We start from the raw sequence: 10,180 nt of genomic DNA on the forward strand, positions 1-10,180 counted from the left end.
GCTCCGCGCCGCCGCCCGCCGCTGCCAGCCGGGCCCCAGCGCCGCTCCGCCCCGCCCCGCTCCCCGCCCCGCGCCGGCACCGCCGGCTCCTGCCCGCCCGCCTCGCTCCCGGCACTGCGACTCCGGCGTGTGTCCCTTCCCCGGGCCCCGGTGCCCAACCCTGGGCGGCACGGACCTCCCCCGCAGTGCCGGGGATGGGGAGGGGTCGATGCTGTGGGACGCACCCTTAGGCCGGTGGCAGCGGAGGGTCTCCGCCTCCGCCGTGAGACGCCCCGCTCTCGTTTATCGCCGCCGTCAGCCCGGCCCTGCGGTGCCGCGATAGCCCCTTGAGCCCCAGTGGGGCCTCCCGCCAGAGGTCAGGCAGGACGCGGTACTGCCCTCACGGCAGTGAGGATAAATATAGCCCCTGCCGCCTCCCGTGGCTGGGACTACGCTCCTTGGAGCTCCCAGTGCCGCCGGAGCAGCCGGCAAGCTCCTCACAGCCTTCTGCTACCATTGCAGGCCGGGCCAAGGTGGGCTGCACGGTACCACAGAGCGAAGGGAGACTCGAACACAGGCAGGGATGATACACCCCATCTTTATTAGACGGCTATACAGCTGTACAGCAAGGGCACGGGGGTACAATACCCAGGACCCCCGTGCCTGCGCATCTCAGGAGGAGATGAGGAAGAGTGGCTCGCCATGCACATGGGACACTGACGACACAAGCAAAACATGCGGCAAAGACTTGGGCCTGCTGTGCCTGGCCTCTCCCTCCTGCCAGCCCAGGGAAAGATCCAGAGTTTCCCCCTGCCCCAGGGCACTGCCTCCAGCCGTTCAGCTGTACAGACCAGCAGCGACTCCATTGGGAAGCCCAGACACAGTGTGCCATAGGCCCAGTGAGGGGAGGCAGCAGCCTGGGTGCCAAGAGAAGCCACTGGAAAATCTGTGATCCTGGGAGATGTGCTTTCAGCTTCCTTATATCAAGCCATGACAGTCCCAAGCTGAAGCTGCTGTGGAGCAGATGCAGCCACTTCTCCGTGGAAGGACCCCAGCAGCACCCAGGTCCACAGAGCCCTGACCCCAGCACTCAAGAGCTGATCCCCACTCTGAGCTCTGCTTTAGCACGCACTGCTTGATCTCATACAGACCCCAGAGCAGTGGTAGCTCCAGCCCTGCCCAGCCATCCCCATGGCAACAGGGAGCCTGCTACCCCCCAAAGAGCCTGCTCCTGTGCAAGCCCCCTTAGCCCTGCTCATGCCCAGGCTACCTGGGTGTGGAAGTGCTGGCAGCAGGTGGCTTGGAGCCGTCCCAGGCTCAAAGGGCAGAGGGCAATAACCCTGGCAGGAGAAGAGGGATGGCAGAAGGAAGAGGGAGAGAAGAAGAGGGACAGCAGAGGAGGATGTGCAGTGGTCGCAGAGGGCATGGCAAAAGCAAGCTGCCCCTGCCAGAGGCAAGGGGAATGGAAAGCAAGTTGTGGGCAGGAGTTAGCTGAGATGCAAACCCCCAGAAACTGCAAAGAGAAGAGAGGGAGAACAGAAGGATGGTGGGATGTTCTTGTCTGAGGTCACACTGCACAGCTGGGATCCTGATTCCCCACCACCATCCCAAGGCTTGGCTGAGTTGTGCCTCTCCCTTCTGGGTTCAGGATGCCCCTCCTTGCTCTGCCAGGCATGAGACAGCTGCATGGTGTATGGTCTCCACAGCAGCTGAAACCACATTGCAAGCAAAAGGAAGGTTTCAGGAGGAAAGGAGGAGCTGGGAACCTCTGGATGAAGATTCGAGGTGAACCAAAGCCTTTGCCTGGGAAGAGGAAAGGCCCAGTTCCACAGGAACAGCTGCATCAGGAGGACAGACCCAATATGACAGCACCTGAGCATGGGGAAAGAGGCCTTTTCTGGGCCTGGGGAAAAGGAACCAACACACCCTTCAGGGTGGGCTCTGAGGGGGCTGTGAGCACTCCTGGAAGATGCTGGGCTGCTCCACACTGGGGTGTCTTTGGCACTGCAGGAGGGCCCACTAGTAGCCCACATCCCATGGGTGCCACACATGGGGAGGATGCTGCTGCCCCGGCACAGAGGCATCACCCCAATGACCCTTCCTTGCATGCAGGGAATGGGCCAGCTGTCATGAGTCAGGGAAGAGCTGCAGCATCCCTGGATCGAGCCAGAGCTGTTCCCACCAGCTCTGTATCCCACCTGTACTCATACCAGCAGCAGACACCAGGGCCCATCCCTCTGCAGGGTGCTAGGGCAGAGCGTTGGGTGACTGCCCCACTGTTGTCCTGCTTGGGCTGAAGGGCACAACACTGGTCCTCTCTGGGAGGACTCACGTGGTCCTAGGCACCTCCTCAGGGCTGCAGGCAGGGCAGTGTGGTGCTACAGGCTGAGCTAGACCACCCTCAACAACTCTTGCCCTCATTTTGGTGGCAGGTCCCAGCTTCGGGTGCACATCTCGATGGAGCTGATGCCATCTCACATCCCTCTGAAGAGCAGCTGCTGCTGCCACCTCCAAGTCAGTCCACTAGCAGCTCCTCACTGCTAGTCATGTCAGCTTCCACAGGCTCTGCAGAGATCCTCCGACATGGACAACACAGATGTGAACATGGACACAGGTTATGTACTCACACACGCATTCACCCCACAAGTCAGAGTGGTGCTGACTTGACACATGGCTGGACACAAGGTGCCACAGCAAAGCCGCCAGCCTGGCAGTTTTGTCTCTTCGGCAATTGATGGCAACAAAATGTCCACTCAGGACCAGAGAAGAAACAAGCTGATGCCGCATCTTGCTGCCCAGGTGGCTCCCAAACTGCAAGCCCCATGAGATCCCCAGTCTGCCAGGCTATACCTGCAAGACAGAGAGAATGTGGCACCTACTGAGACCACCTGCCAGCACCCCAACCTGGCATCAGAGCACACCTTGCCGCTCTCGGCCATAGCCATCACCCTTACCTTGTGGATCTGTGGCGGAAGCTCGTCCTCTGAGCTCTCCTCTGGCACGGGCTCTGGGTGCCTCGCTGACTGCCCGTCCTCGGCCCAGCCTCCCAGAGGGAGGCGGGAGAAGTGTGATGGGGCCCTGTGCACTGTGCCTGGGTCTGCAAGAGAGGCAAGATGTTAGATTAGCTACTTGGGGGACTGCCAGTGTCTCACAGCAGGCAGGCTGCTCGTGCCAGTCCATAAAGGGCATCAGTTACAGAGCTCTGACCTGAACTCGAACCTCTGCCCTGGCTCCTGTACCTGTGATGCCACCGTATCGCCGCTGGAAACCAGTCTGCAGTGTGGCCGTCTCCTCGGCAGGCTGCCGAGGTGAGGAGAAGGGGTAGCTGGCAGAACGGGGAATGGGGACAGGGCCACCCCGCTGAGCATCCAGCTCCTCATGGGCGCTCTCCCCACTCTCGTCACTCTCTCTTCGATGCCAAGTATGCCGCTCGGGCTCCAGCTGGGCATGCTGCTTGTGCAACTGCAGGCCAAAACATGAGTGACTCAGCTGTGTGGGAGAAACCAGATGCCCAAACACACCCTCTCTGCAGCACTGCATACACACTGGTTTTCTCATCATGACAGACAGGGCAGTCCCCTGCCTGCCTTGCTCCGTGTCCCTCTGGCCAGCCCAGCTCTGGGTTGCTCACCTCGTGCATGTAGAGTGCATGAAGACTCATTTCAGTGGAGGCGTACTCCGACAGGATCATGCTCTGCAGTTGACCCTCCCAGGCGCTGCTCCCCGAACTCACAGTCCTTGCATCAGCACTGCCATGGAACACACCAGTAGTGTTTGCTACCCAGGGGCCCCCACACTGCCCAGCCCCTCTCCACTCTAATGTCAGGCTCACTGAGATCAGCTCCGGAGCTGGGTACGAAGAGGCTCTCTGCAGCATCTCCCCAACTACACAAGGTGACCAGCCCTGCTATGGCACTGCCTCTTCCCTACATGGGGGTCTCTCACCACTGTGGTACCTACAGGAGAACAACAGGACCCTTACCCTATCCTTTGGGGCCAGCCTTAGCACCTGGCACCTAGCACCTAATCCTGGGTCTTACTCTGCTTGTGAATGTCCCTTGCTGTCCAAGATAAATGCCACCATGCATCTAGGACAACAGGATGCAATTTGCACAAAGGGTAAAGGAATGTGCAAGGTGTCTGGCTGCCCTTCTCCAGCCAGCAGCTTACCCAGAGGCTGTCATGGCACTGGTGCCACGAGGCTGGGCTCCCTCTCCATCCCTTCCCGATGCCTGGAAGCCACTGGAAGCCTGCTGGGCAGACTGGAGTGGGGAGAAGGAACGCAGAGCTGAGGCCACTTCCGAGAGATGGCGGGAAGCCTGTCCATCCCGGCTCATGTGGAAGCCCAGCGCCGAGGAGCCCGCTATCACATTGGCAATCAGACTGTGAGGCTGCAGAGTTGAAAGGGAAAGAGTCACTGTCTTGTGCAGAGCTGGAGGACTGATCCCACCAGAAACACAGAGCTGGGCTATCTTGGCCCCTCTCCCAACTCACAGGGCTCTAGGACAAGCTGTTACCTTCTCTAGAAACCCAGAAGTGTCCCAGATAGTGCTGATCTATCACATTTGCATCCCCAGACACATCCCAGACAAAGGCAAAATTGCCCGGAGGGCCTGACAATGAATTTGCCAGCATCTAGTAAGCACCCCAAGAACAACCCACATGCCCTGAGCCTGGGCACCTCTGACTCCGACTGCAGGGACTGGATGGAGCTGAAGAGGGCATTTTCAGGGAGCACAGCCTGCTGAGCCAGTGCCACGCTGCTGTCCCGGTGCACCCGCTCCTTCAGAAAGCCGATGAAGGCTGTGCTCTCACGGGGTGGCTGCCACTTGGGGTTGGTGATAGCAAAGTGCATGAGGGATAGCTCCGTCTTGCCATCCTCGGCCTGCTGGTAAATGGAGGCCTCCGTCTTTCCTGCTGACATCCACTGTGGACAACAGACAGGTAATGAGAGACAGGATCTGCTTTACAACCCTGCCAGCCCTGGAAATCTTGCAATCAGTCTGGGCAAAGCATGCAACACCCAGCCCAATCAAGCCCATGGCTCCCTATGTAGCAGGTGCTACACTGAAAGTCCCCATGCTCATTCAGCCCTCTCAGCCTGGGGAAGAAGCAACAAGCACAGTGTGTTCCACCTCCATCCCAGCGCATGAATTGCTGCAAGGGAACTGGGGAGCTGGGAACAGTCACAAAATACAGAGCTGAATGCCTTATCTTGCACTCTCCAGCTCACAGCAGGACATTCCTTCTTAAAAGCTTCCTGCCACAATGAGTTCACCTCTTTCCTCGTTTACGTCTGTGTCACTAAGAAGTCTTTCCCTAGACAAGTAACCCAAATTCCCAGGTACACAAAAAAAATGAACCCCTTTTCCCTCCATCGTAGATTTTGCATAATGGAAAATGCTTCCCATTTCCTCTAGGCTGATTCTCTCCTGAGCACAAGCAGGTCAGCTTCTTAGTGGTCACACTTTCTAAATGTCCAAATATCCCCATTCCACTCTCCTGAGGACACAGAACCCTTGGCTGTGAAAACATGCAATGACATCAAAGAAATGACACAGCCTGATTCCCAAAGCATCTGGTCAATAATCACAGCTGGGCCACAAGAGCCTTCTGGAGCTGGTGACCTGTGTTGCCAAACCCAGACACCCTACCAAGAGGTGGGTGGCTGGGCTGTGAGCTGCCAGGAGTGGTGAGTTAGGGCCTCTCATGGGTCTAAAGGACCAGACATGCCAGTGGGCAACCCAGGACCTACCGCTGGGTGGCCGTGCTGGCGCACGTCCATCTGGGCAAAGGAGCAGGTGTCACCCACGCCCACCACCTCCACGGTGAAGTTACGGAAGAAGTCAACAATGTCCAAGGACTTGGGCCGCAGGCAGATGATGAGGATCAAGGGGGTAATGATGGGACTTAGAAGCTCTTCCAGGATGAAGACCTGAGCACAGAAATAATGGGTTCAGCACAAGCTTGAGGTTCAAAAAACCCACAATCCCAAAGGCAGCCCCTAGATGTGGCCCTCCGTCTTCTGAGGCAGGGTATCTCTGAGGATGCTGCCTTGTTCCTCTACAAGCCCAGGAGCTGCTGAGCTCTCCAGCAGCTTCTCCCTCCTGCAGGGATAGGGGCGAGTCCCCAGCTCCCCAGTTAAGCCAAGCTCACCGCTTTGTACTGGAAGAGCTGGGCAAACTCATCCCTGGTCTCGTAGCGGTGGGCGTTGCCCTGCCAGTGGTCAGGCATGTAGTGGATGTGTGCCAGGATGACTCGCAGCAGCTGCTCTGGGCAAAAGACCAGGTGCTGGTCAGGGATGAAGGACCTGCAGGACAGGACAGGGAAACACCACAGCATTACACCTCAGTTCCTGGGAGATGTCATCTTGGGAGGGCAAGGTGACTGGCCCATATCACAGCTCCATCTGTAACCTTCCGACCAGCCCAGGCCCTCATATCATACAACCACTGCAGCCAGGATCACTACTACCCCCTTTCTCCAGCCCGGTCCGGCCTCTCCCCAGCCATGCCCCTCACTCACGCAGATTCACATCCATTTGCAAGCCAAGAGCATGTTTACATGGATTGCTGCCAGCCCCACTGCTCCCTACAGCGCTGCCAGGAGCACAGGGGCAGCACAGACCCACCTCACCTGCACACCGTGATGCCCACCCCGAGCAGGGTGACCGTGGTCAGGACGTGCTCAACCGCAAGCACGTCCTCATCATAGATGGTGAGAGCGATGAGCACAGCCAGGATGGAGCCAGCAAAGAAGGCCACGTTCTTGGCCACGATGGTGAGAAGCGGGGAGATAAAGCAGTTCATGTACTTGGAAGCTGGCTTGTACCCCTTGCTGAGGCGTGAGTGCAGTTCGTGATCCAGCTCGTTGAAGTGTCGGAGGTAACAGCGGCCATAGAGAGACCAGCAGCGGGCACCCAGGCTGCCTGGCTCCCGCTTCAGGATCTCTGTGTAGCTGAAGAAAGCATAGAGGATCTGCCAGATGAGGATGAGGGGACAGAGGAGAAAGTTAGCAATGCCAATCCAGAGGATGCGAGTACTGAGCTTCTCAGCCAGCTCCAGGCGGTTCCCGGCCCGCTTGTATTCGGCCTTCAAGCTCCACTCGTTCTCAAAGAGGGAGCCGGGACCCCAGAAGAAGATGAGCTCAAAGTTGTACTTGAGCCCACGCGTGTAGAAGACGGTGTCTCCTAGCAGGGGCAGGCGGAAGCGGATGGGCAGCAGTGACTTGTTCACCATGGCCACCATGTAGTTCTTGAAACGAAGGATGCGGTGATAGATGTCCAGCTCTGTCAGCTCCTTCTTGTGGATGCATATCTGGTGCTCCTTCTGGATCTGCACAATGCGAGCCTGCACCTCCTGCCAGGTGTAGTAGGGCAGGGTGGACTGGAAGGGGACAAGCAGCAAGATTAGGGGCAAGAAGCATCCAGGGACAGAAGCCAGGCTGAGCCCACTGAAGTAGCAGCTCCCAGCACGCACCTGGGGTGCTAACAAAGTCCATAACACCAGGACATGAGGCACCCTCTGGCACTGCTTCAGCCTGCAGCAGGCAAACCCCACACCTTGCCCTGGTGCCCTTTATCCCCTAGATTAGCACAAATGACTGTTTCCCAGCCACTCGTGCACCAGCTTCCCTGGAGGCACAAACACAGGTCCAGGCTTGCATGGGTCCTCCCAGAGCTGCCATTTGGAGTCAGTAGGGAGAAACAAACAAGGAAGGGACTTAAACAGTGTCCCAGAGGGAGCCCATGGAAAAACTGGGGACAAACCAAGCCTCTTGGCTCACCCCACCTTTCTCAAGACACTTTCTCCCTTCAAAGGATGCGCACATCATGTGAAAAGGATGCCTTTTCATGTTGTCCATTAGAGCAAGGACTCTGGACTAGGATGTATGTGCCAGCCTCAAACCCCATCTGTGACACACTGATCTCCTGTGTGACCTTCACAACTAAGTAGCTCCAAACCTCCCAAGTAAACAAGGAAGCTGAGGTTGTCCACATCCCAGAGAGGTATGAGGATATCCTTGCTTATGCTTTCTCTGTGGAAGGCATCACAGAAAAGGCCACCGCTGAAGAATACACATACTGGGTGGCATATGGCAGAAGCACGCACCAGCAGGCAGAGAGGCTGACCGGGCAGAGAGGGGTTAACACAGAATAAGCTGGCTGCTGGAGAAGAGGCTGAAAGGAGGCCATGTGGTTATGGAGCAGAGGGAAGAGCGCTCAGTTCAACTGAGAAGTGGAGAGGCGTAAAGGCAAATTGCAACCACCCAGCAAATGCCTCCCATGACCCTCAGCAGCCCCACACGTGGCCCCTGGCTCAGAGACTTACCATGGGGATTTTCAGGGCATTGATGTAGAAGGAGTGAATCTCCCAGTAGCAGCAAATGTTGTAGATAAACTTGACGAGTCGGTGGATCCAGAAAACTCCAGCTATCACCAGGATGCAGATGAGGAAGCTGTTTGCCTGGATTCTGCAAGCAGGAAGAGGCAAGTAGTGGGATACAGGCCCAGACAGGAGCCCTGAGTACTTAAGAAAACAAGAGCAGTGGCTAACATGCCCTCCACTGCCCCTACCTTGCACTGCAGACATTTGGAGGCAGGAAAGCATCTGGCAGAGTCACCTTAACGGGCTCACTCGGATGCTGGCTGTGATTTAATGCTTTGTTGGCAAAGAGGATGTCATAATCAACACAGCTGATAAGAAAGGTGGTGAATGCCACCACAAAGATGAACTGCCTGTGAAAAAAGAGAATGTTGTGAGGGAATCACCTTTCTGCTCTGCCCCAAAACATGAAGCAGCCAGGGTCATATGCCATGGAGATGCAATCCCACAGCCATGGCAGCAGGAAAGCTCACAGGCAATGGTTTCTCAAAGTGAAGTGCAGGTCTGGGGCATGGAAAATCCTAATGAAGGGGAGACGACAACTATGAAAGGAACCCTTCCACCCACACAGCCGCAAGAGCTTGGCAAGTGCCCTTGGCTGTTCCCCAGCAGCTGTCACAGCCACAACAGAGGGAAACCTGCACTTACATGAGCTCAAAGATCTCTCCAATGAGCATGCACGTGAAGCCATTCTTCTGATGCAGGTTATAGACGTGAAAGCTACAGTCAAGGAGAACAGCATGGAGACTCCTCTCTGATGAAGGATGGAGAGGCTTCTGTCCCACTGGTATTCCACAGCTCCTCAGCCAAGTCTCCCTTCACCACCAAGAGAAAACCTCTTCCACCCCTACTCATCAGCAAGTTGGTTCCCCACTGCAGGAAAACACACTCTGCCCAGGTAAAGCACAGCTGGGGTAGAAGGACTTGGCTTCATTCATGCTCTTTTCTTCCTCCACTCAACACCCATAGTGAGGTCTGTCCAGCACAGAGCAGAAACTCAGCCTGCACTCAGGCTGCACAAGGGTGGATAGGGCAGAACAAGACAGAGACAGGCAAAAATGCATTTAGTGGCACCTAGCTCCTGGTCCTGACCCCAGCAATGTAGTCAGCATAACTAACACCATTCTATAAAGCAAGCAGCCCTTCTCTGTCACCGAGTGCATCATTTGTTAGTAGGTCACCCTTTCCCCACTTATCTGGTGCTGAAGGTCCTGTGAACCAAGTAGAAAAATCAAATGGGTTCCTCCTTCTGCTCCCTATTGGCCTCAAGATTCCTTGGCACCAGGCTGATTACTCTCTTCCGTGCTGTCCTTGAAGGTCCCAGGCACACGGCCAACCCAACAGAGGTGATGACCCCGTCACAGAACAGGGAAGTAATAACAGCACCCAGAGCACTATCCACAAAATCATGGAGTTACTAATCCTAAGTGGGAACTTGTATCATAGCTGCTGCCGGGCAGTGAGACCCAGGACTCCGCAGTACCAGGGACACCCCCATTGTCATCTGCTTGACTCGCATTATTTTATGTGATTTTTGAGTCTACATTATGATCGTTATGATGATACAGCAAACCATATATTAAGATATGACCAGATCTGTAGAGAGTCTAGATTATTAGAAACCACAAACTAAGAAATTCTGTTCTATGCTACTTATAAAATTGTACTACACTGATTCTGCCTACAGAAATCCTGTGCTACTCTGATTGTAAATGCCACGCCAGCAATAAAATCCTGTTAAGAATATAAAGCGTTAACTGTAACTACAACAGTACCATCGCCACTCTCGCAAATGTTCCTAGAAGCACCTGTAGGAC

General features: G+C 55.9%; 2 protein-coding genes across 2 annotated transcripts in view; both read right to left on the reverse strand.

The window, feature by feature from the left end:
- The window catches only part of ABCB6 (ATP binding cassette subfamily B member 6 (Langereis blood group)), a 7,116-nt gene extending 6,798 nt beyond the window's left edge, over positions 1–318 (reverse strand). The window contains exon 1 of the mRNA XM_042041063.1: positions 225–318. The gene's annotated coding sequence lies outside the window, so the exon portion shown is untranslated. The remainder of the gene's footprint in view (positions 1–224) is intronic.
- A 243-nt stretch (positions 319–561) lies between these two features.
- On the reverse strand, positions 562–10,153 carry ATG9A (autophagy related 9A). Its single transcript, XM_042041064.1, has 12 exons — positions 9,012–10,153; positions 8,555–8,716; positions 8,310–8,451; positions 6,616–7,364; positions 6,136–6,289; positions 5,735–5,914; positions 4,661–4,906; positions 4,150–4,370; positions 3,611–3,728; positions 3,219–3,441; positions 2,934–3,076; positions 562–2,829 (listed from the first exon to the last, which is right to left on the reverse strand). The coding sequence occupies exons 1-12, from the start codon at positions 9,038–9,040 to the stop codon at positions 2,824–2,826; spliced, it is 2,373 nt and encodes a 790-aa protein (XP_041896998.1). The 5' UTR covers positions 9,041–10,153; the 3' UTR covers positions 562–2,823.
- Between the last annotated feature and the right edge of the window lie 27 nt (positions 10,154–10,180).

This window comes from Corvus kubaryi, unplaced genomic scaffold, assembly GCF_017639235.1.
Source record: "Corvus kubaryi isolate FWS band 111438036 unplaced genomic scaffold, C.kubaryi_AGA036_p1.0 37396, whole genome shotgun sequence".
In the NCBI taxonomy this organism is placed as follows: domain Eukaryota; kingdom Metazoa; phylum Chordata; class Aves; order Passeriformes; family Corvidae; genus Corvus; species Corvus kubaryi.

What these genes read in the sequence shown, in the direction of transcription:
- ATG9A (XM_042041064.1), bottom strand. Translation starts at nt 9,040, where the DNA reads ATGCTCATTGGAGAGATCTTTGAGCTCAT. An exon ending in GGAGAGATCTTTGAGCTCAT is followed by an intron (nt 8,717 to 9,011) that starts GTAAGTGCAGGT and finishes CTTTTTTCACAG; the next exon opens with GCAGTTCATCTTTGTGGTGG. An exon ending in GCGATACGGTGGCATCACAG is followed by an intron (nt 3,077 to 3,218) that starts GTACAGGAGCCA and finishes CCTCTCTTGCAG; the next exon opens with ACCCAGGCACAGTGCACAGG.